The sequence below is a fragment of the Chionomys nivalis genome, chromosome 8 (genome assembly GCF_950005125.1).
Source record: "Chionomys nivalis chromosome 8, mChiNiv1.1, whole genome shotgun sequence".
Classification (NCBI taxonomy): domain Eukaryota; kingdom Metazoa; phylum Chordata; class Mammalia; order Rodentia; family Cricetidae; genus Chionomys; species Chionomys nivalis.
The window spans coordinates 30,424,243-30,448,490 of NC_080093.1; the positions used below are offsets into that span (position 1 = coordinate 30,424,243).

The window sequence follows — 24,248 nt, forward strand, 5'->3', positions numbered from 1 at the left end:
TAAAAAAAATGGGTTCTGGGGAGGGGTCTAGGTTCTTTAATTTTATCAGCTGACACTGTCGTCATCCCTACACATGTTCCTTTTGATTAAGAGAGAGACGGTGTTCTGGTTTCCCAAAGCTATCTTCTCACAAGAACATATAAGACTTGAGCGACCCCTGGAGAATCGCTTCTCAGTGAATCCCTCTATAAATATACAGGGACAGCCAAACAGTAACCCCTCCCTAGCCAGGGCTAGAGGGATGTCTCTCTCTGCCATTAGGAACATCTGCTTCTCTTGGAGAAAAGCTGGCTTCAGTTCCCAGCACCCACAGAACATCTGTAACTCCAGTTCTAGGGGATTTAGTGCCCTCTTCTGGCCTCCATGGGCAGCAGACACATATATGGCACACATACATACATGCAGGCAAACACTCGTATACAGTAAAAAGAAAACCAAATAGACATGAATAGAACCTAAGTATTGTGTTTCATGTCCTCAGTTTTCTTTGGCCTTTTAAAGGAATGCAGGGATCACATTCTAAACTGAATGTCAGTGGAGTGTTTGTAAAAGAACAGCTCAGACACGCTTATGTTCCCTTGCTTGGCAGTGCCATGCTTTCCTCTGGATTCCTTACGAGGCTTAGGGTACATACCCTGCTCAGGGAGACATCGCCTGCCCTGACAGCCTGCTTTCATTGGGACCACCTTTTGGCTACACGCCTGTGAGCTGCCGATGCTAGGAACTACAGGGCCTTGGGTAGAAAGCAGGGATATTTATGTTGGTTTGATGAAATTAACTGTGGCAGTGAAAACCTCAGCCCTTCATTTCCTGCCTGGTATTTGCAGTTTGGAATGGCAACACCGCATTTACGTGCCGTTTTGCTGTTTATGTGGTGTTGCAACATTTGAGAAATTCCCAGAGACACTTAATCTTCCTCCAAACACTGGTTTATAAGCAGGGGACCAACTTATTATTGCAGAGTGATTTCTCTGTGGCCCGATGAATAATTCTGAGTTTGCATTGTTCCTCTTCAGATTGTATCCCTCCACTGCCTTTTAATTCGAGTTTCCCTCTTGAACCTACCAAGAAAAGAACAATGAAAAATAGATTTTTTTTTAAAAAAAAGAAAATTCTTTTAAGGGCTATTGAACTTAGAAATACTTTCTCTATTGTTTTTCATGAAGTCTCATTTAAAATATTTTATTAATGTGAAGAGGCATGCATTCGGGGCTAAGGACCAGTGAACAGTAACCATGGCAACCAAGAAGCCATTTGGGAAAAGGAAAAAAAATGCAGTGAAGAGTAAGTGTTTTAATCCTTAACTTTAATCCCTTTACTTCCTCTTCTCCAAATGAAATATAAATCCGGCACTGTGCAGCACTGCAGTTTTTCTCTGAAAGGGATGTTGGCAAAAGAGGATTAGTAATGGACAGGCATGTTTAAGTAGTTTAATCATACAATTTGTTGTAAAACTTTTGAGACCACGAGTGACCGGTTCCTTTGAGTGGCGTCAATGAGAACCAACAAAACATACTTTGAAGCTGATTAGAGAGTTGGCATGGGGGGCACCCATTTGGGCTGTGGTAATGACATGAGAGAGGGAGAATGTACTTGGTTCCTACCGGAGGGAGGGAGATGGCTGGGGGTGTCGCCCTGATAGAAAAGAAAGACCCCTTTGATCGTCATGGTCTGAGGGAAAAATTAAGTTGCTTGTATTCCACATGCTGCCTTTTCTTGGTGTTTGATTGCTGTGGGAGTTCTGCGAAGGCCTGGCCCTTCCTTCTGTTGTCGGCAGACTTGGATTTCCACTCAAAAGCTCAGACTTGAGTTTCTTTGTACGGCAAAGGATCATCCTCAAGAAGATAGTGTATTAGTTCTTGGTTATTTCTACTTAAAAAAGATTGCGTGTGTGCATGTGTGTGTATGTATATGTACATGTGATATGACGTGCACATGAAATTCGGAATTGGTTTCTTGCCTTCTATGGTATATGGGTCCCAGGGACTGAACTCTGATAGTCAGGCTTGGCAGCAAACACCTGCTCCCGATGAGTCATCTTCCCTACAAGTTGTCCCCACTTTTCAATTTTACTATTACCTTCTAGATGAACTAAAACACATGGTCTACTTATTTAAGTCAGATAAAAGAAATTGGGCTGTCACAGTGACGGGAAATGTTGGTTGTTTGACTCCCCAGTCTCCCTTCCTTCTACATTGCAGGATTGCTGGAAAGAAAGGGCAAGCGTGTCTTTTCATGGCACTTCCCTTTCCTTTCCTGTATATATGAGTATTTCCTTGATAACATAGATTTCTAGTGGTCTGAAAGTTTCTAGCACACAGGGCGCTTTGCTGAGATCTAAAGTAGCTCCAACTTCTGCTAGCTTCCTGTGGTGTCAGAATGTGAATGGCTTCCAAGAATAGCCCCTTGCCGAGGGGTGCTGCTAATTATGACAGACAGCAACATGAGTCCTTGGAGCATGAAGAGGAGAGTTAGAGACGGCCGACCGCTGAGTTTAGAGTGCCTTGTAGCCCTGGGTACAAAAACAACACGTGCTAAAATCCTGTCAGGGCCATGGCATGTGGGTGGGGAAGGGGACTTGAGTGGTATTCTCCAGCGTGGAAAACCTGGGCAGAACTGCAGATACCATTTCTGCTTCCCCGCCTTCATTGGGACTTCTCTCCAGCTGTCCTACTTAGTCAGTGAGGCGACCAGTGTCGTTTAAGACACTGCCTCTAGGATTCTACCCTTATACTACCAATGGCCCTTTGCAGCCCTTATCATCTTTCCCATCCTTGCTTTGCATACGTGCTTCTTTAAGCAGCATTTCTGGGATGCAGTTATTTTATTGATTTTTTTTTTTTTTTGAGAAGAGATCAAACTGTTTGCAGGTGGTGGGTGAGTGATAAAGAAGAAAGATAAAATGGCATCATCCTCTTCCGAAGCAAAGTAGATTCTTAGCATGGAGATGGCTTAGCAGGGGCCATACAGACTAGAAGGCTTGAGAGGCATTTAGTCCCTACCTGGGTTCCATCCTGAGATTGCTGTCTGTGCTAGGCCTCATTTCATTTTGGAAGATCCAGTGCAAAAGACAGTCCTCAGACAAGGGCAGGGAAGGTGGGAAGCTGTGTGCTACAGCACTTGCCTAGCAGACACTGGTATTTTTTAGCAAAATGTGTCTATCCATTTACAGCAATGACACCAGTGAAGTTCTTCCCTTGACGGTATGACCTCCAGGGTGGAGGTTAGGTAGCTGGAGAATTTCAAAGGCTGAGCGTGTGGCGTTAGCTCCTGGGACTATGGCCCTGGCCCTTACTCAGAATCAGCTCCTCATCCAGGTAGATTGTCAGAAAAGGGGTAGAATTTAGAGTTTGGGTCACCGTTCCCTTAGTCCCTATGTTGCTCTTATCAAACATGTGCTGGACTCTTTTAAAGCAGGGTAGACAATTGGATTCGCTCCCGGCCCCTTCAGGGGAGAGATATGAAGTACCCCTATAAATGTAATGGTTTATTTACCATTTATTACAATTTCCTGTCTTAGCGGTTGCTCATTTGCACAATCTGAGAGGCAACAGATAGATTTGAGTACTGAAAATGTATATTGAATTTTGATGACTTCACATATAGAATAATATCTAGTAAAATTTGGCATGAATGAAAATTGACTAATGAAGGGGAAAAAAAACCCCAAATACCCGGATTTTTTAAAGTTTAATTTCTGTTAAGATTTCAGTTGGTTATTTCCTAATATATTCTCAATTGATTATTGAAGGACTTTTGTCCTGCCTTGCCCTGTACCTCCCTTTGGGATGTATAAATGCCAGGTTCAGACAGCCTTTGTGGTCTGCCCTAAAGAATAAGCATAGATTAACAATCATTAACAGCCATTGACAGATTTGTTATCCACTCATTGATTTGCATGTTTCTTCCCCAAACAATGTTCTAGAACACTCTGTATATTTGGGGAAAAAATGATAGTACCAATAGACTCTGCATATACAATAACATTTTGTCTTCTGTGTTGTGTAACTGCATTGACGCATGCACACACACAACACACACACACACTTTGAAATGCAATGAAAGTGCCTTCACCAAGACAAAAGGAAATTGCTATTGGAATGGAAAGATCCAGACAAATTAAAAGGGAAAAGAGCCATGGAATCTGAATATGCAGAGTATCTGTGTAAGAGCTTGCAGAGAAAGGGACTGTGACCTAGGAAAGTGTGTGACTCCAGCAAAGAGTGAGCAGGATCATAGGGAGGGCCATCTCTCTGCCACCCAGATCATGAGACAGAAGGCAGCATCTGTAGGGAGAGCGGCTCAGTAGAACACATGGGTTTGGGTTGTAGGTAATGTTTGGGGGGAAAATCGCTAAGGGACTTTTCAGTGCTGGGGAAGTTTAAACCAATTGGGGAGCAAAAAGCAGGCGTTCTCCGCTGAAATGACAGCCTTCGATTTTCACAAGTAGGCATTTGAAAATTACCCAAACACTCATGTGCATTATAAATCTGCCTGAGATCCTTCGCAACCATTCCTTTTTTATTACATGAAAGGAAGGGGGAGGGAAACGCTCAGGATCCTAGGATCTTTGCAGCTGCTCCCTCCCCACACTTCCTAAACTAGCTAAGGCAGGGGCTATAGTAAAAAATCAATTCAAGGAAAGACAATACAGAGCTGGAAAGATGGACTGGGGAAGTAATTACTAGATAACTGGTTGTTTTAATTAAGCTCCAAGAATGCTTGAACAGAGAAGATGGACTGTGTGTGGTCACATTAGTGCAGTGAGCCAGCGTGAGAGGGAGTTATCAAGTGATTGCGGTATGGCGGAAGTAATCCCTACTTCTGCCGCCAAGCCCGAAGGCTGCAAGAGGATGTTGCAATAACAAATTCCATATTAATACTTCCCTGTTTATATAATAAAGAATCCAGCAATGTTCAGCTCAGTGCTTTGTGTTTGAGATACGCCTGATGGCCTGATGAAGAAGCTTGACTTGGACCGTGAGACATACCTTGGACGGTGCCCATTTCTGAGTAACATTTTTTTTTTGTCTCATTTAGAAAAATATTGACTAAGAAGGAAATGTATTTACCAATGTAGCAATGCAGGGAAAGGCCCAGGAGCTCCATACTTCTGTGACTGAGACATCTGTCTGAACGTCACCTTCCCATCTCCGTGCAAGACAGTAGAAGACGGACAGTAGACAGATAGCAGTAGATCACACAGGCTTTCATACGAGAGGATGTGAGTCCATACTGCTAACATCCCCAGACTGTTCTGGACAGATGTTGTTACAGGATTTAGTTTCTCAGATGTTTTTTAATCTCTTCCGAGAGAATGAAGACTAGCTACATTCTCTTGAGGTCGAATCAGCTAGGGTGGCATTGATCCTCAACAATAGTGCTCACATCTTGATTGGTCACTCTGGCCTCGGACTGGGTCTGAGGCTAAGACCCCACTGTTTGGAAACACGGGTATGGCTCTTGACACTCATAATAGCTTCCTCTTCCTCTGCTTCTTGAGTAAAAACTGTAAACAACTCTAGCAGTTGTAGGAAGGTTTCTTCTGTCATGCTGTAATAATCCTTCAGAATTAGTGTCGTCACCCCCATGTACAGAGCGAAGTCCTGAAGCCTTGTGAGGTTAAGTATCTGGCCAAGGGTGGACAGAACTGAGATCTCAACTTGGATTTGTTTGACCTAGAGTTTCTACTATTTTTCTTTGTCGTGGAACTATGCTGTGGGGAAAGGAAAACAGATAAACAGGAAAAAGATTGAGAAACTAAATAAGGGAGGGGGGAGAAAGGAATTTACAATGTCTCTCAGTAAATGTTAATGAAAACATAATATGTAAAATAATGTGTATTAACACTGGTTATATGCCATAAATTTGTGAAAGGCTCCTATCTGTGTTGCCCCTGGTAAGAGGTTAATAAACTGGGCCTTGGGCTGGTGGGCTAACTCACAGGAAAAGGTACTTCCTGCCAAACTTGGCTATCAGAGCTTGATCCCAGAACCTCGGTGATGGAAATAGAGAGCCTGCTCCCCAACTTTGTCTTCTGACCACTTCGGCATCCTGTGGCACATGCACACAACACACAAAACAAATGCATCTAAACTAGGTTTCCAGACTATCCATATCATATGAAGAAAATTCGTCTCATAAGATAGCGACTAATCTTTCCACAATTCTCAGGCATTTCATAAGGAAGAATATAAGAGTTCGTTCTGGTTCCAGACCCCCACGTTCTGGTTTAGAGTCGATACAGGGAACAGGTTTAGATCGGCAGGCAGGGGGGCTGGGTCAGAATATGCACTCTTATGTCTTAGACCCAACACAGCTCTAGGTACATTGAAAATCTAAAGAGTTAGTGCGCAAAGACACAGTAAGACATGGCTTTTAAAGGTTGCTGACTGTTGAGACCATTTTAACAGAAGAACTAGAAAATTGAGGAAGTCAGGAACAAGGGATGCATTGATTCCCTTTCGTCTCTCCTGGTCAGGCAGCCGATCCGCTGTTAGTGCTTGCTGTTATTTGCACAGAGAGATCCAGTTCTAAGAATAATTGGGGTATTGAAAGGAATAATATGCTGCATGGAGGAGCCAGTACTGGCATTTGGCCCCTCACAGTGTTAGGCACCTTCTGTGTCTATCTCATTCAGCTAGTAGAGCGATGCAGAGGCAGCTATGTATCCTCATGCACGCAGAAGCAACTGCATTCGCTGACTGTACCTCTATATGGCTCTCCCAGCCATCGGACCATGGTTTGTTAAGCCACAAGGCTCCATCATTGTGTACTTAACTATTCTTTCATCCTTATTTAAAAAGAAAAGCCTGTAGAAAATGGATTAAGGGGCTGGTTGACATTGAAGCTTGAGTATGGCCCCTGTCAGGGTTGAACTCTGCCATTCTATGTGGCATTTTGGTGTCTCTCAAATACTAGAAGAACTATAAAAGCAGACTGTGGGCAAAGTCATTCTGTGTGGTCTGGAGGCCAAGGGAAAGAAATAAGTCCCAGTAGGTAAATAATAATTCAAGTAAAATTCTCTTTCCCTCTCCATTCCTTTCCTCCCCACCCTCCCTCCCTCTCTCTATTTCTCTTTCGTTCTGCTCCCTCCTCCTCTTGTAAGCAGAGGCTCTGCTTTCATTTCCCAGCTGCCCAGACTCAAATAGCCACACTGAAACTATATTAATTACAACACTGCTTGGCCTATTAGCTCAGGATTCTTAACAACTAGCTCTTACATCTTAAATTAACCCATTCCTGTTAATCTGTGTATTGGCACGAGGCTATGGCTTATTGGTAAGGGTCCAGCATCTGTCTCCTTCAGCAGCTGCATGGCATCTCCCTGACACCACCTGCTCTACTTATATGTATTTTCCAGCCTGGCTATATTATGCCCTGCCATAGGACAAAGCAACTTTATTCACTAACTGATAAGAGCAACACATACAGAAGGACATCCCACATCGTCCTCTCTTATTAATGTTTTTGTGTTAGCTTATTAAGTAATATGTTTTGTTGTGACATTTTAAACACATGTGCCTTCCTCTGCTGTGATTCACCCACTTCCCTTTGCCCTTGCCCAGTGTTCCCCTAATGTATTTTCCCTCACCTCCATCTGGCTCCTTCTTCACTACTGCTTCCATTTCAGATACATTTCTTTGCCCATTGCCATATTTTTCTCCTCTCCCTTAGGTCAGTTCCTCCTCTCTTATGATCCCATTTCTAATTTCATGAGCTACGCACAGGCATGCACACACACTCCTAATGAGTAGGCCTGTTTATCAGCAGAGGATGCTGGGAGGATGCTGAGTGGTAAGGAAATGAATCTAAATCTTCGAGATTTCACTTCCATCAGAAGGACATAGACAGAGGCTAAGTTGATTGATGCTGTGGGAGGCAGTAGTACTTTGCAGTTTAGTACTGTACATGGAAATTTAATTTTAATTAAATCATAGAACCAGTTCCTTAGTTGTACTGACCACATTTCAAGTGTTCACTCCTCACATTGGGCCAGTGAGATGATGTAGAGTTTTTGGCATTAGTAGAGAGCTAACAGGTAGGATTAAGAGAACCCAGATCCATGACCTCTGAAATTTTATGTTGCTATATACAGTTCCAATCAACCATCATTTACAGAAATAACTGTAGTTATGTATATATATTGGAAATGTTTTATGGCATTATTAAGATACATACCTAGTCATTTATTTTGGAATGCCCACCTATCAGTGATGAATACAATTTGGGGCCTTAATAGTTATTGCCAACCAAAGTTTGGGCTGCCTGGATGGGCAGTCCTGTCTCTTTCGGTACCATTTCCTAAGACTTCACTCATACTTCTTTTTCTCCTTGCAAATTGGTCATTCCCAAAGGAAACAAATTTGATAGCAGATTGTTGGAAATTAATTACCTATGATACACAGAGACACTTCATAAATGTCAGTCCTGAGGAATCCCCTAGAGATGAAATTCTTACATTCAACTGAAAATTAATTGTAATTAATATAATAGGTTAATTCATTGTAATTATTTTTAAGCCTTTTGGCAATGAGTTAATTCCCTGAGATCCACATTGCTCGGAGTGTCATAGAGAACGCTTGATAAGAATGTTCTGGTAATAAACCTTAAGCCTCTAGGAGGAAGAAAAAAATGTTTGTCTTTCCTTCTGGCTGGGTTTCTTGAGAAACATATTTTGGTGACATTTGATTTCTGGAGAACAAAGGAATCCTGACAAGGTGATGCATAAATATGCCTGGCTCAAGTGGACTCTACTCACTGGAGAAGGAGAACACAAAAAGCCTTTGATTTTGCCTCGTTTTCTTTGGAAGTCTATCTGCTTCGGACTCACAGAATTGCCTTTACTCCTGGGATAAAATGTAGTGGAACTGCAAATGACAGCATCTGGCCCTTTTCCCCTGCCCTGATTATTTCCACTTGATTCACTTAATCTTGGATGATTATTCAATCATGTCTGAAACAAACAAAAGCAATGATGGGAGTAGAATTCCTGTCCTGTCTGAAGAGCTTATAAACATTAACAGAATAGTCTCGAACATAAAAACAAGCACAAATCACAAGTGACGGTGCCGCCTTACTTTTATGATTAGGAAAAGTTACTGTGTTGCGAGGGAAGCAGCTCCAGTTCCCACACGCAGGAAGCTTGTCAAGCTGTGATGGGTGACTTCATTATTAAAGTTGAAAAACAATCGCTTGGAACAAGTACTTCATAATGTGAGACCATACAGAAGCTACTGAGACATTGTGTTAACTCGTGCTGGGGAGATCCAAAATAGTAAACCTGAAAGTGGTTTGCTGAAGGTAGACTCTTTAACACCCAGGAACTCACAGTTTAGCCCAACAGGCTCAGAGCTGCCCCGTATCGTCCTCGTCTGTCCACAAGCCTGACTCCAGGTTTCCAAGTAGCAGGATACAGACAGCTCTGCTCGTTGCTGAGAGAAGGGTCAGGACTAAATAGATGAAAACAAACCCTTTCTTAAAGCCAGGGTGTAGTTGCCCCTTGGATTAGTGACAGCTAAATCTCCTTGGAACAGTCCTGTTACTTCTGGTTTTGTTTTAAATTTAGTCTCTTTTATGCTTCTACTTATTCACAGTGACCTAGAAATAACTCAGAGACAGTAGCTTTCTGGTTTCCATATTGTCATGGCTTAAACGAGTGTCCCCCAAAGGCCCACGCTAAAAGCGCTACTTGGAGGTCACGGAACATTTAGGAGTTCTGCCTAGGGAGAGGCCCTTAAGACATGAAGGAGAGTGGTATGACCCTGACTCTGGTTTCTCCCCTGCTGCTTCCTGGCCTATTTGGTAAGCCATTTGTTCACCAGGTACTCCTGGTGATATGTGCTGCCTTTGCCAGGGTCTTCAAACAGTAGACTGGAGTATCCCCTTTTTAGAAACAATTGCCTTGATTTCTTAGAGGTCCTTAAGGTGATAGAAAACTACTTTACATACATATCCTGGATGTTTGGGAGAGCAGGTCCAAAGAAGAAATGTATCCATGCATTCCTTTTAGTCTTCTGCTTGGCTCTGGGCAGTCAGTCCTGAATGAACAAACGCTGCCTTTTCAATGTTTCCTAAGCTAGATGCCTCAGAAGTCTGCTATGAGCCGAGGATTTGGGTGCCCCCATACAGTTCAGGAGAGAAGCAGAGAGGAAGCTATGGAAGGGTACTGATTTGGATGGTCTCGATAAGGAGATAAGGAATATGACTTATACCTCAGGGTTTGTCCCATATCAAGAAGAGGGAGGTGGATCTGTGCCAGCTGCTGGCTGTCGGTCCACAGAGTACAGAAGCTGAGAGGTGGTTACGCGACAGCTGGGGGTGAGGCCGCACATTGCCAAGCACAGAAGGGGTTTGAGTGGACTGTCAGTAATCTAACCACCATGCTTAGTTTCATGCAAATCTTTGAAAACTTTCTATTTCCATCCTGGGGGTAAAGGAAGAGATGATCGCGCAGTCTGTTTTTAACATCACACATCAGTAGATATAGTCACTTCTTGTAGAGTATTGAGGCGCATGCTCGCCAATCCAGTTGACAGTCAGTGTCTGATTTTGCACAGTGTTGATGACACATTGCCCTATGCTGAGGGTGTAAGGAAGCTTGTCAGCAAAACCCTTGTGGAGAGTGAGTTGGACAGACTTCATTCATATCAAAACACAAAACCCCAGTATACAATCCAGTCCCATGATTATGGACTGTAGGCGCTACAGCTCTCCCTATCCCTTGGGTGCGTGGTTGATTGGCCTGGTCAGGGGAGGTTTCATTCCAAAGAATCATGGACTGGATCTTAGAAGGAAGATACTGGGAGGAGGGGGCATACTGTGGCAGACAGAGCAACAGCAGTCTCTGTGGGCTGTTTGTAGACAGCAAACCAGGCTGTTGTGGGAACTTAGAGGGCATGGTCTTCCAGGAAATGGGGAGGTCGCAGAATGGAGGCTCCTAATGTCTTTGGGACTCTTTCTCTGAAGTATCCAGAAAGAATCGTGTTTCTTAAATATGGGGTAGCAAATGCTAATTTATGTTAGTTCATCCCAAGTGTATGGACTGGGGATGTTTTGTGAGTGGTCCAGACCTGTCTTGCCCAGGGAATCAGCTCCAAGTGCAGATGCCTATACGTTCTCTCTGTCTGGTATCCAGGAATTACCTGAGTTAATGTCTCCGAACTGCTGATTTGTTTCTAGTGTGTTCCATGTCTCCCAATGCCAAAGTATGGGGCCTATGTTAGGTCTCATTGGTAGGGAGAGATGATAGATTATATTGAAACATTACGAAGGGGGTTTGCAAGAATGGCTTTCAACTAATAGGAATGGAGTCATCTTAACCGTGGCCATTTGTACACTGGAGAAGCTGAGAACCACATAGTTGCCCAGGCCACAGAATTGGATGCCTCAGTAGTCCCATCCTGGAGCTGACAACCTGGAAGTTTCCTAAAGAGCCACTGGTTTTCATTCAGCGTGGGAATTCAGAGAAGCTGGAGTCTGGTGGCAGATTTTCCAGCAATGCTTACATGCGCACTGCTTTCTCCTTAGACCTCTGTATTACTCTTGCTTTGGTGGGAGGTGACTCCCACTCGAAAGGAGGGTCTTAGATCTTTAGCTAATCCTTCTGGGAAATGTCCTCATAGACCTGCCCAGAAGCATGTCACTTAGTTGATTTCTCATCTAACTGGGTTCATGGTCAAGATTATCCATCACAGGACCGATCCTAGATTCCCCATCCCCTCTCATACTCTGTATCAAATTCAGCTCCACCTTCCAAATAGAAGCTGACCACTTCTAACACCTCTGGCTTCAGCTGTTCTTCCCATTCATTTAAAGGAATATAACGACTCCTTCCTCAATGGTTCTGTCTGTTTTCCACACAGTTTTCTACAGTACAGGACAAAGCCCTTTGCCTGCCTGCTTGCCCTCTCCTTTTGCCTTGCCATAGCAACAACAACAAACCAACGCTAAAACTTCATGTTTCTGTAGGCCTTTGCTGGTGAACCCTGGCCGTTTCTCTGGCCCTGTGCCATATAAGCTCCTTACTCAATTGCTCACTTCCCTCTTTTTTTTTTTTTTTGTTTGTTTTTTGAGACAGGGTTTCTCTGTGGTTTTGGAGCCTGCCCTGGAACTAGCTCTTGTAGACCAGGCTGGTCTCGAACTCACAGAGATCCGCCTGTCTCTGCCTCCCGAGTGCTGGGATTAAAGGTGTGTGCCACCACCGCCCGGCCCTCACTTCCCTCTTATAGCTGTTTCGAGAACCTGTCAACATCTTCCTTCCGCATGAATACTCAGATTTACATCTGGATTTCTTACTTCTTTCAGGACTCTGTTCATAATGACCCTGCCTCTTAGAAGTCTTCTCTGATCTCCACAATAGGAAATTGGGAAACACAGATGTGAGTGTTGTCCCCATTGACTTGTGGTGGTTCTCCAGAGCTGGAGGGAGGGCATGGAAAGAGGAGGAAAAGCCAAGCGAGTGCCAGAAGACAGAAAGGAGACATTCTTAAGACACGTCTGGATCAAGATTGTCTCATTTCAAGATCAGAATGTCAAGATGATATTGCCTCTATCGCATGAACCAAGGCAGTCATCCGCAAGGAAGAGTTAGTACCCTTGGAAGGACTGCTGTGTGTACTTAGGATAGAGTGGTAAAGAAGGCAAGTGTCAGGCTTTGTAACACTTGTTATAGACCATAACCAAAGCAGGGAGAAAAGGAAAACTGAGCAGACGTGGTCCATTTTGTTTGTCACCTTTTTCTCTAGTCCAAGACAGGATCCTTTCACCTATTGGGCATGATGTCAGAAATACACACTAGTGAGAAAATATGCCAAGGACATTGCTAGAAAGCCTTGGAGCAAAATCTGCTGATGGGGTCCTGGATAAACTAGAAGAGAATGACCAGACGAAGGTAGACTGTGAGACTACACTGTATGGTGAGGGAAGAAGAGAAGGTTCCAGGAAGCTCGCTCACGCAAGTGTGCATCCTGGCAGGAAAGGAGTTGGAAAGGAAGGTTGGCAGCACGGACATTCACAGACAGGAGTGGATGCCACCCTTCAGTGGCAGGGTGCCATCTTTTTAGCCTACAGTTCCTCCTCCTCCAGTGAAACCTGATCATTTCTGCTCTTTCACTGATTGATGCACTTGGGCTGTAGGAGATAGTCTTTCCTGAAGGTCAGCTATCTGTGGACATGGACCACATCTGCACAGTCCCTTCATGGTATCAGTTAGACACATGCAGGATGGACAAACTAGGGCCATAGCCAAGTCAGGTTGGCACACAGCAATGACTGTCACGTATCCGTGCCTCACAGAACCTGCGAAATCCCAAAGGAAAGCCATGGAGACTCTAGATACAAAAAACAGAAGCTGAGCTAAGTGCCTAGGCACCAAGTGACAGAAACTTTGCCAGACACCTCCATCATATTAGCAGAAGCTAACACATTGGTGAGGTTTGTGAGGTCCTGCGTGGCTAAACCGGGTCATGACCATCCTCAGATCTTTCCAATTCTCCCACATATCCACCCTCAACTGCACTGGAATCCTCTCCCAGAGCTCTTAACTACCTTCCCTACAATCTATTTTCAGTTTACTATTTATTAAGTTCCTGATCTAGAGTCTTCTTATGGTTGCTGTGTTTCAGGTCCCTAATACAGCACCTGGCATATGGTTTAGGCCAAAGAACGGTCTGTATAGTGAATGAGAAAGGTTCCTGAACAGTGGTGGTGTTCTGGAACCCATGTTATGTGGTAGGGACAGCTGAAGGCAGCAGTTCCAGGGGGACCAGTCCCATTGTCCATCCAACACAGCAGCCCTCTAGCAGAGAATTGAAGATCTGTGGCTTCAGATCCCTCCTCTATCCAAAAAGAGCAGTGAAGACCCTATTGGGGGTGTGGGGGGTGTTATTTGCTCTTTCCTAAGAATGACATTATGCTTTGTAGGTTTTATTTTTTGTTGTTCATGTGAAGAAACAGGAATCTCAGCTGTTTTTGAGAACTGAGCCTCCTGCAACCATTTATCTATGTGAGCTTTGCAGAGGAGGATGCATATGTGGAAACGTAAGATTCTCCTTTATGATAATTAGTACTTAGGATGCTGGAATTAATGATTACTTTCCACTGGAGATAACACCAAGCTTTTTAAAGTCCAAAGGTCTCGGGGAGGCTTCTCATAAATCTGTCAAGGTGTTTTGTAAGATGCAAAGCCCAGAATCCCCCCGTGTTAGTTGAACTTATTTTCATAGCATCTGTCTATCCAGTGACCAGAAAACTTGCCCATCTATGTCTTTATCTTCTCTTCCCGTGGCCTTTCCCGAAACCTGCTAATTAGAGGTCTCACGCTTGTGTCTCAGTAAAAAAAATACCACGTTTCTAAATCATAGCTAATCAGAAGATACAGTAGTTTTAACTTCTATATGAAAAGAATATTATATTTTAATGAGCCTCTGTCTTCACAATGCATTTCCTCTCTCCATAGGAAGCAAAATCCCCTAACTCTGCCCATTGGGATTCTTAGAGGCCAGCAATTCTACAAGGGTTGTCTGCAGACCCTAGCATCCAGCCCCACCTGAGAACTCAGGAATGCCCCCTCGGGAATCTCTGACGTGTGCCAAGTCAGAGAAGGACATTCATAGATGATCCTGACCTATCAAACTTTGCCCTGTCTTTTTCATGAATCTCTAGCAACTAATCTGTTGTTGAGATTAACAATAGGAAGTTATTTCTTGCAAATACTTGAATTTCTCACTCCCCCTACAGCTGAATTATGTTGAAAGATACTTCTCCAGGAGATTTGACTATGCCTTCTGCTCACCTGCTTCCACTTGGAGGACCCTTCCCTAGGCTGTTGGTCTGGGACGGGTATACGACTTCATCTCATGACTTGGTATGCACATGTAGCGTTCCTCTGGAAATTCTGCAGAAGGTTCTTAGGCTTGATTAATTTAAGAAGCACTTTAAAGAACCATGCCTAATCCTAGAGAAAACTAAATTAACTCTCACCACAAAGTCGTATAGAATCACACTGCTGGAAGACATGAATGCCTGTTGAAGCTAGGGAAGATTGCTTGTGTTTGATGCCAGGATTAGCCGTGGCCATGAAATTCCTTGGAACGAACTTGCTGGTACCGATAACTGGGTAATCGAAAGCAGAGAAACATTCATTTCTGCCCTTGGTAGAACATGTGCACCCCAGATCGCATTTTAATGAGGAAAGATAAATTAAAAGGGATCACCAGAACTCATTCTAAGTCTTGGATTCTCCCTCCCCCAACAGTTTTTCTTAAGCAGCATGTGTTAGGTTCATAAGAAAATAGCAAACGTATCTTTCAAAGGTCCAGAGAGCACTAAGCATAAGTGTAGACAGTCTTGGTCGGAAAGTTCAGTATGCCAAAGCCCAGGGAGTTGTGACGGTCTCCTTGCTATGTGAGCCAAATGGTCCTTCTATTGCCTCTGCTGTTTTCATACTCTGTCCAAGGTCTAGGTAGAGGTTTAATCTCATTTGAGATCCAAGAAGTGCCATTTTTTTTTTTTTTGCTGGTGTTGTGTGTGTGTGTGTCCCTTCATTTTTCAGTGTTATAAAAATTTACCTGAGGCAGGGAACCTTAGAAGAAAAGAGCTTCAGTTAGCTCACTGCTTTTCAGGCCTTAAAGTTCAAACACTGTGGTGGCCAAATAAGCCCCTATGGCTGTCACATAGATGGGCCACATGTTAAAAGGGTAGACAAAATTCAGTGTGACTCTGGGTTAGGCTTCTCTTCATTGTCTTGAAGATTAACTTTGGGCCGGTTGTGGTGGCGCACACTGGTAGGATTTGCTGAAGGGGGCAGAGGCAGAAGGATCACGAGTTCAAGGCCAACCTGGGCTACACATTTTCCTTGAAAAAACCAAAGACAAAACAAAAATAAAATAGCTGGGGGAGGGGAGAGATTAACCTCGGGTCCCACAGGATCTACCTTGATCCGTTTTGAGGGCAACACCATCCATGGCCTAACCAGCTCCCAGTAGGCTCCACCTTTGAGTGGTCCCTCCAGCTCTCCTCTGCTTCTTACCGGGAACCTAGCTCTGAGCTGTGGACTTGTAGGGAATAAACAACAATTAGTCCATCCAAGGCAGTCTGTCCTCGGGTTTGATCAGAGTGCAGTTCACATTGTGTCAGTAGTGGTCTCGTGAGACTTAGCAGCCCGAACTACAGGGAAGAAATGTTAGCGGAGAAGAGTTTCCAGTTCCCATAGCGCGAATATTTTCACCTGGACCATTTTCAAGCGATCTGTCTAAGGCCTGTGGTAAAGAGGTGCACACAGCACTCTTAGATTGGCACGTGGCATTTCTAGTTCACCACTGGAATGTAGAGTATTTGGGAAATGAGAAGAAATTTCATTTTATCTGAGCTGTGTGTTATTTTTAACATTTTGTATATAAAATTGTGTTTTGCCATCATTATGAACATAGTATTCCAGTTACTTAATGTATGGACATTTAAGAGCATTTTCTAATTTTGGGTATTGCTATAATTCATACTATATATCACTAGAAGAATGCATCCATAGGTCTTTGGGTTTTCATTGTCCTTCATATTTCTGGGTATTTCCTTAGGACAGATTCAAGAAGCAAATTATTTTGATTATGGGTCTAAAAAGCTGTTCCCTGATGCCCTCTAGAAATTTCATACAAACATACTCACCTACTGAAAAGTACATGAATTTCTACCTGTGACATCACTACCACAGATACTTTTGTGAAGGTTTAGATGATTTGGTAAATTTAATATTTTTTATTTATTTATCTTGCATGTCGGGATGTTTTGTCTGTACCACATATGAACTTGGTACTCACAGAGGTCAGAAGATAGCATCAGAACCCATGGGACTAGAGTTACAGACAATTGTGTATGCATACCATGTGGGTGCTAGAAACCGGACCCAGGTTCTCTGCAAGAGTAACAAGTGCTCTTAGCCACGGAGCCATTTCCTCAGCCCCCAATTAGTCAGTATTAGGGTCCTTCTTCCACAAGTATAGTGAGTTTTTTTAAACGTTAGACTTGTTTTATTGGAAAATAAAATACTTAATGAAAAGCTTTACTAAACATTTCCAAAAATCTATTTTGTTGCGATTATAATTGTGTCATTTCTTCTTCTCTTTTCCTCCCTCCAGATCTTCCCATATACCCTTCCTTGCTCCTTTTTTTTTTCTTCCAAATTTATGGTGTGCCCTTCCAAGGAGAAGACTGTTGTACCCATTCTCCACAGTCCTTAGCTGCCTGTAGTTCTTTGTGTAGGTTGGAGCCTCGGGGGATTCCCCCACCCGCTTTGGCTTGTTTATTGTTGTTTCTCTAGTTCAGCTCATGTTTACACAGTTCTGTTGGTGAGACTTGTTTGGATTTAATAGAAGCACAGTCTCATAGCAGACTCCCTGATCTGCGCCCTCTTCCGCAGTGTTCCCTGAGCCTTAGATGTAGGGATGTTTCATAATGTGTCCACTGGGACTGGGCTCCACAACTGCATTTTGGTTGGTTATGGTTTTCAGGGATGGCCTCTGTCTGTTGCCAAGAGAAGTTCCTTTGATGAGACATGAGGCCTGTACTTACTGTAGGTATAATGACAAATGTTTAGATGGTTGTTAGGGATTATGCTGGTTTAGCAAAGGGTTGGTCGTGCAAAGGGGTGGTCGCAGGTTCTCCTCCATCTGTGACCACACCAGCACTGAGTAGTTGGCTTGGTTTCTGCTATCAGGCATGTCACCCTTCTTGTTGAGTGGCTCTTAAGTCCAGCTAGAGAGTGTTGCTTACTGCCCCTGTTCCCTTAGGGTTACCATGCCATGCACTTGTTACATGTCCACTGCCATTTTTAAAACGGAGTTCATACATAAAAACCACATTTGCATCGTTTCCACCCCAACTCCTCCCATGTCCCCTTACCTGCCCCTTGAAGCCATGGCCTCTGCCTCTGTAATTATTGCTGTGTATGCATTACCGTGTTTAGTTCTCCTTTTCAACACGCTTCCAGGTAAAGGAGTTTGTAGTAATTGCCCATGGCAGGATTTTCTTCTCTTTCTTCCCAGTTCCTCTTACTTCTTCTGTCTCTGTTCCTTAGACTTCATGTCGCACCCCCACCCCCACACTGTGCCAGCCATACCATTTTGCAAGGCAGGCAGCCCCCCGCCCCCAGCCTCTGACGCCCACTGTCTGGGACATCTTACTACGATTCTTCTCAGACTTGTTACTAGTTTTAGGCCCAAGCTGCCGTCCTACTGCTAGCCCAAACTAACCCCTGACCCCCACATGCCCTCATGACCTTGTTTCTGAGCGTCACTTTCTAGCACTTAGCATTGCTCGTTTGTATTTTAGTTGTTCAGCTTTGCACAGAGTCAGAGTTTTGTAAAGACAGTGAATCCTCCTGGAGTCAAGAGGGCCATTGGGCATTTGTCAATGAACAAGAATACTGTGGCTTTGTATCTAAAGGCTTAATGTCTGTATAAAGCCAGTTCATATACAGTTTTAAATGCTGAAGATAAGCATTTATAATATTTCTAAGAAATACATTTTATACCTTTATAATACAATGTTTTAACACAATTAGGTTAATACATTTATGTCACCAAACGTTCCATTGTAATTTTTCATTCAAGGTACATTTACAAAATTTGTGTTTCTAAAGATGTTGGAGCTGTGGGTGACTCCGTTGATAAACTAACTGATTGCTTTGTGAGCATTGAGGACTTGGGTTCAACCCTTAACAGCCACCTAAACACTTGTAGTTCTAGTGCTGAAGTAGAGACAGGAGAGTTTCTGGATCTCGCTGGTCAGCTGTCCACTGTAATTGGTGGGCTGTGGGCCAATGAGCCCCTGTTTCGAGGTGGCCAGTGGTACCCCGAAGATGACACCAAGACTTTTTCTTCAGCCTACACACATGTATAGCACATGCACATTCACACACAGACATACACACATGCTCTCATTCACACACACAGACACACATACACACATTCTCACACATACAGATGCTCACACCCATGTGCATACACAAGCACAAGCCCTTGCATAAATGAACACCTACATGCAATCAAATGAATCAAGTAAAGTTTTACTAATACTACATTTTAACTCCATTTTGGTCTAATTTTTACATGCAACTCACATATAAAATTAATTGTGTGTGACTAAATGAAGATTCTTATTTTTGTGTGACATAGCATTGGGGTTTATTATTGTTGCTGTTAGAAGTTTAATTTAATCATTTTCTGTATTTAAATTTTATTCCAGTGTGTCTCTCTCATGTAAAATTTCTAAGCATCAAACACCAGTGGAGAATTCCTGACTTTTCTCCCTGATAACTTGTGTACCAGTATCCCTGCTCTTTACAGTGGGAACACTGTGGACAAAGTCTTTCTGAGTTTGTTTGTGTCGTCACTACAACTTCTGATTAGAGACTGAGTGAGCAACTAAATGGAGGTTTGAGTTCTTAGAAGAAGAGGTATCAGTGTCTGGAGTCAAACCTACTCGCAGCCACTTACTTCCTGAAGCACCTTCCAGGTGTTCTAGGCTGGAGAACCGGTCCTTCTGTTGATGCTGTCACACTCATGCCTGCCTCTCCATGGCTGCTTGATAAATACCTGTGCATTGAACTTTATCCACCTTTGGGGCACGAGGCCTTTCCAGGTAGGTGTTCTAAGCACCAGCTTTTCCCATCTCTTCTCTCTTCTCCTTTCAGCTGCGGTCTAGCGCTGAACTCCATCCAGATCTCCTCACCGACTGTCTCGCTGTGCAGCCCCTGCAGCCAGCCACTTCCCCCAGAGATGCCGATGGTGCTGTGGGACGCTCCCCAGGGCCAGGGCCTGGACCTGAACTCTATCCAGGTAAGAATGTAGCAGCAAATCCCTTTTACCTGAGAATTCATCCATGATCGTCTGTGCTCGCGGTCAGTAGTCTGCAGCTGTTCTCCTATGTCGGTTTGGAAAAGCAGACCTTCTTGTTCCTCATAAAGAAACAAGGCCAAATAACACATTAGTTCATCTTGTTTTGGGCTTCTGCCAGAGGTTTGGTGCACTAAGCCCTCCCAGGAATCTTTGGGACTCAGAGGAAATGGTTGGCCCTGAAGCAGGCAGCAGACCACATGCAGATTCTAAATGAAGCAGTCTTCATCATCTTTCCATTTTAAGTGGAAGCTCCAGGTAGCTACAGAAAACCTTGCACATCTGTAAACCAACTTGTAAAAATATCCATGAATGTTCCTAAACCAAAGGAAGATAAAGGGACGGTGCTCTAGATCTCTTGTCCACCTCAGTCTGAATCATAGGTGACCCTGTATTCAGAAAATTGCAGGTTGCTACGAAAAAGGAAAGACTAGTCTAACATAGTAAGAGGGCTCATCGTTTTTCTTTGATTGCATTAGCTTGCAGTTTGGGCACATTTTAAGCCTCTATGATGGTGGAGGAGTTGAGCAAGCATAATTAGTTTTATTACTTTACACACAGAAAGCTCTTGCTGCAAGCCATCTGAAAGCAAGTTGCACTAGCACCCTATTTCAGACAATGAGACTTTACCATTTTCAGTGACTTGCAACTCTACTCCCATCTGCATCCGATCCCACAGCCAGGTTGGCAGCATGCTATTTTTTTTCTTTTGAGAAGTGCTAATAAGCCTTAGAGAGTGAAGAATGTACTGATGCATTGCAGTGGAATAGGAGAAAGACATGCTTGTGTGACTTTTAAGCCTGACGGTTCTCAAGACGATCCAGTGCAGAAGAAAAGGGCATTAAAGCAGTCGTTTCTGGAGCATCCGTCATCAAGACATTCTTAATCACAGTGGGCCAGCATCGAGGAATCTGTAGCAGTTGCTTAGGGACTTATTCATTGAAACAGCATAACTTCATCTCCAGATCCAGAGGTAAAGATTAAAACCTACTTGAATGGCTGACCAAATCTTAAAGAGATACACAGACACTCCATCAAATGCATAGGACTGTTGTATAACACTATCAAAACATACTGAAAAACTTGATATTAGACATGAGTGAAGAGTCATGGATAGCTTTTGTTTACATAGAGGCTGTTGGTTTGCAAATTGATGACAAATGAACATTTCTCTAGCACACTAAATGAATCAACAATCAGGTTAAAACAACCTATAAGACGTCCCTCTACTTTCTCAGGCAATGAATATATCTTACTAAAGATCTGGAACTCAGAGGTTAAGATCGAAGCTAATCAGAGGCGACTTAGAAACCAGCACACAGTTGCAACCATTTGCAAGGAGTGGCCAGTCTTGTGCCAAATCTTGGACACTATGACACCTGCTGCTATGGAAAATGTTTTCTGTATTGTATGCATATAACATGATTCATTTTCAGCACTCGTGTGTTGGACTGGGTGTGCATTTTTACATGTCAGCTAGTATTTTTAAAGTTTTGGAATTTTCAACTTTTTAAGGTGTAGTTTTAGTTTGAAATGACTTTGTCATGCTGAATAGACTTCCACTTTTATTCTCGATGCTTTTCTATATTTGGGTCTCAAAAAGATCTTCAGCCCTTGCCTTGGAGCCTCCAGCTGTAGCAGAAGCTGTAGCACAGGCAAAGAAGCATAAGTTGCCACAGCCGTCCACATGGCATCTTGCAGTTGACAGGCATTTACTGCTTTGAAATGACCTGAACTAGGCAGGTGGCCACCTTACCAGCATTTCCCTGGGGTTTTATCTCTCCAGGCCACTTGTAAGTGCCGGAGTTTATTCTCCTCACTTTCTGTCCGTTTCCCTTAGGTGCTGTTGTACTTTCTTGGCCTCTGGATTATTTTTAAATAATTGATTATACCTTTTGATTTGCTGAGTAGGCAGCAAACCCAGAGGCAAAAGCAGACAGGGAGGAAAACTAAAACCAAACTTGTATGCCTTCTTTGTTAAGCTCTGGAAAGGCACACATGTGGAGTGCATGTGCAGAGCAGCTGCACGTGGGCTAACGGTCTGCAGGCACATACCAACCCACGCATGGCACATGGCAAAGGCATGCTGGAACCTCTCCATTAATTAGGGAAAGGTGAAATCCGGATGGTCAAGTCTATTTGGCAAGGGTAAGAAGTGCTTGGAGATGGGCTGGGATGTGGTTCAGTGGCGGAGGGCTTGTGGAGCATGTGTGAGACATGGATTCCATCTTTAGCACAGCACAGAGCACTTGGTTGTTTCCTTTCCACTCTGTTAGAAAAATCAGGAAGATCAGTCATTCAAGAAAATACTTCCATAATGATTATTATATGCCTTTTGTTGCTAGGAACAGGTCCGTGGAAACCTGTTGAGTATGTGTGAGCATAGGAGGGGAAACCCCTAGATATGACTTTGAGCAGAATCATCCCTTAGATGTCACAGGATTCAGCACCGAGAAGGATCATTTGTACAGCATTAAGACGAGCAGAGAAGAAAGCCTACACATGTCTACTTCTTTATTGAAGCAGATTTCTGAGATTGATAAGAGAGTGATTGATTGGAATAGATTACCTGAAAAGATTTTCATTTTTGTAGACCATGCTGAGGATGATTTTAAATTGTGGTGTTTACTTTCACACTGTTGAAAGTTCCTGGGCTCCCAGCAACTTTCTGCTGCTCAGAGGGCCCCCGAGGTAGGGGCGGTGGTGAAAAGGCCCCGAGACTGGACCACCTCTAGTTTCTTTTCTGAGACTATTCCCCACATCATGGTCCAGGTCAGTGTGGGAATTCCAGGTGATTTACTGAGACTCTGAGAGAGAGGGTTTCACAGTAGGTCAAGTGTGAGCTCCAATTTCAGGGCTCTAGGACCAGTCCAGTATAAATCTGAGCTCATAGAATGAACCGATGGAGTACGCAAGTCTAAATTTAGTGTGGGTGCAGCAGCATGGACCAACTGGACCAGTGCCTGGTCTTGGCAGAAGGTCCATACGCTAGCAACAGATGCCTCGGGCAAGTGATCTATCCCATGTGTGGCCACAAAAGTAATGGCTCCCTTTGAACCACAGCTGTAACTGTGGACTCAATATGAGGTGACTTTAGTAAGCCTGTGACCTCAGTCATGAAGACATGTGGCTAGACACTAGAATCATCTAGCAGAAACCCAATCCCTGGGGCCCTCTGATCAGTAGGGGTAAACTGTAAGTAAAAGCTGCCAGATAACCCAGGAGGAGATGAGGCCTGCTCCACCCTTACTCACCCTTCAGTCCGACCTGGTGGATGGACACCCAAGAAAGAGATGGTCCAAATGGTCCAGGCCTCTCATGGGAAGGGTTGAGATAGTTGAGTCCCACAGAATCTTCTCTGAGATGTTGTACTAATGCAGCAGAAATGAGAGACCTTCAAGAATGGTGTGTGTGTGTGGGGGGGGGGTCTTGATATAGTTTCCCTTAGGTTATAAAGTAATCCTTATGTTTAGATCTAGTAAGTCCTGTTGAACTATTCAGATTTTAATGTAGCTTTAAGCTTTTTAAGGGGAAAAAAAAGGTTCTCTTTTTGTTCCACTATCTTATATAAGCATAAGAGGGAAATGAAGATTTCTTTGTAAAGTTTTATGATGCCATTAGCTCTCCACCCCATTGCTGGGAGAAAGGAGCTTTTCCCCCTGCAATAATATCAGTTTTGTAATAAATAGCACTGTGTTAACACGCTTTATGAATAGTGTTTCATTTTAGTTTAATCTCATGTTATATGTTTTAACGTATTCTCTACATTCTTAAATTGAGTACATTTGCTGTCTTTGGACAGCTTCTTAGAAAGCTGTAAACGTTGGCTCTAATTTTCTGTGAAAGTGCCTTCTATGGTCTCTTCTCAAAAACTGGCTGCTAATTTAGGGGTGGCCATTAGAGCCCTCTAAACTGACACACAATTTCTTAGGAGATTAAACTTTACAGGGGAAAGCTGTAAAGGACGAGCATAGCCTACATTAAAGTCTTCAGAAAGACATAGAACATTGTGAAACACATGAATGTCTCTTGCACTGTCTTCAAAAGCACTGTTTTGCTTGGAATTTACAAAGGGGAGAAAGCAACCGAGAAACTTCGGAATAGGGGTGGGCAGAAGGGAATGGAGACAAAGGGAATTTGAAGGAAATATCTGACGGTGTTCTCATAATGTTTCCCCTAGTAGTGTCTTGAGCTGTCATCAGAAACTGGGTCACTTTAACACAGTGGTTCTCAACCTTTGGGGCATGACCCCTTTGAAGGTCAAATGACCTCACAAGAGTGACATATCAGTCATCCTGCATATCAGGTAACTGAGATTCATAGCAGTAGCAATATCGCAGTTATGAAGTAGCAATGGAA

General features: G+C 43.5%; 1 protein-coding gene across 2 annotated transcripts in view; it reads left to right on the forward strand.

Annotated features, from left to right (window-relative positions):
* Positions 1 to 24,248, forward strand: part of Glis3 (GLIS family zinc finger 3) — a 430,288-nt gene that overhangs the window by 350,350 nt on the left and 55,690 nt on the right. For both annotated transcript variants that reach the window (XM_057779622.1, XM_057779621.1), the window contains one exon: positions 19,688 to 19,832. In XM_057779622.1, coding sequence (XP_057635605.1) covers positions 19,688 to 19,832 — 145 coding nt within the window. The remainder of the gene's footprint in view (positions 1 to 19,687; positions 19,833 to 24,248) is intronic.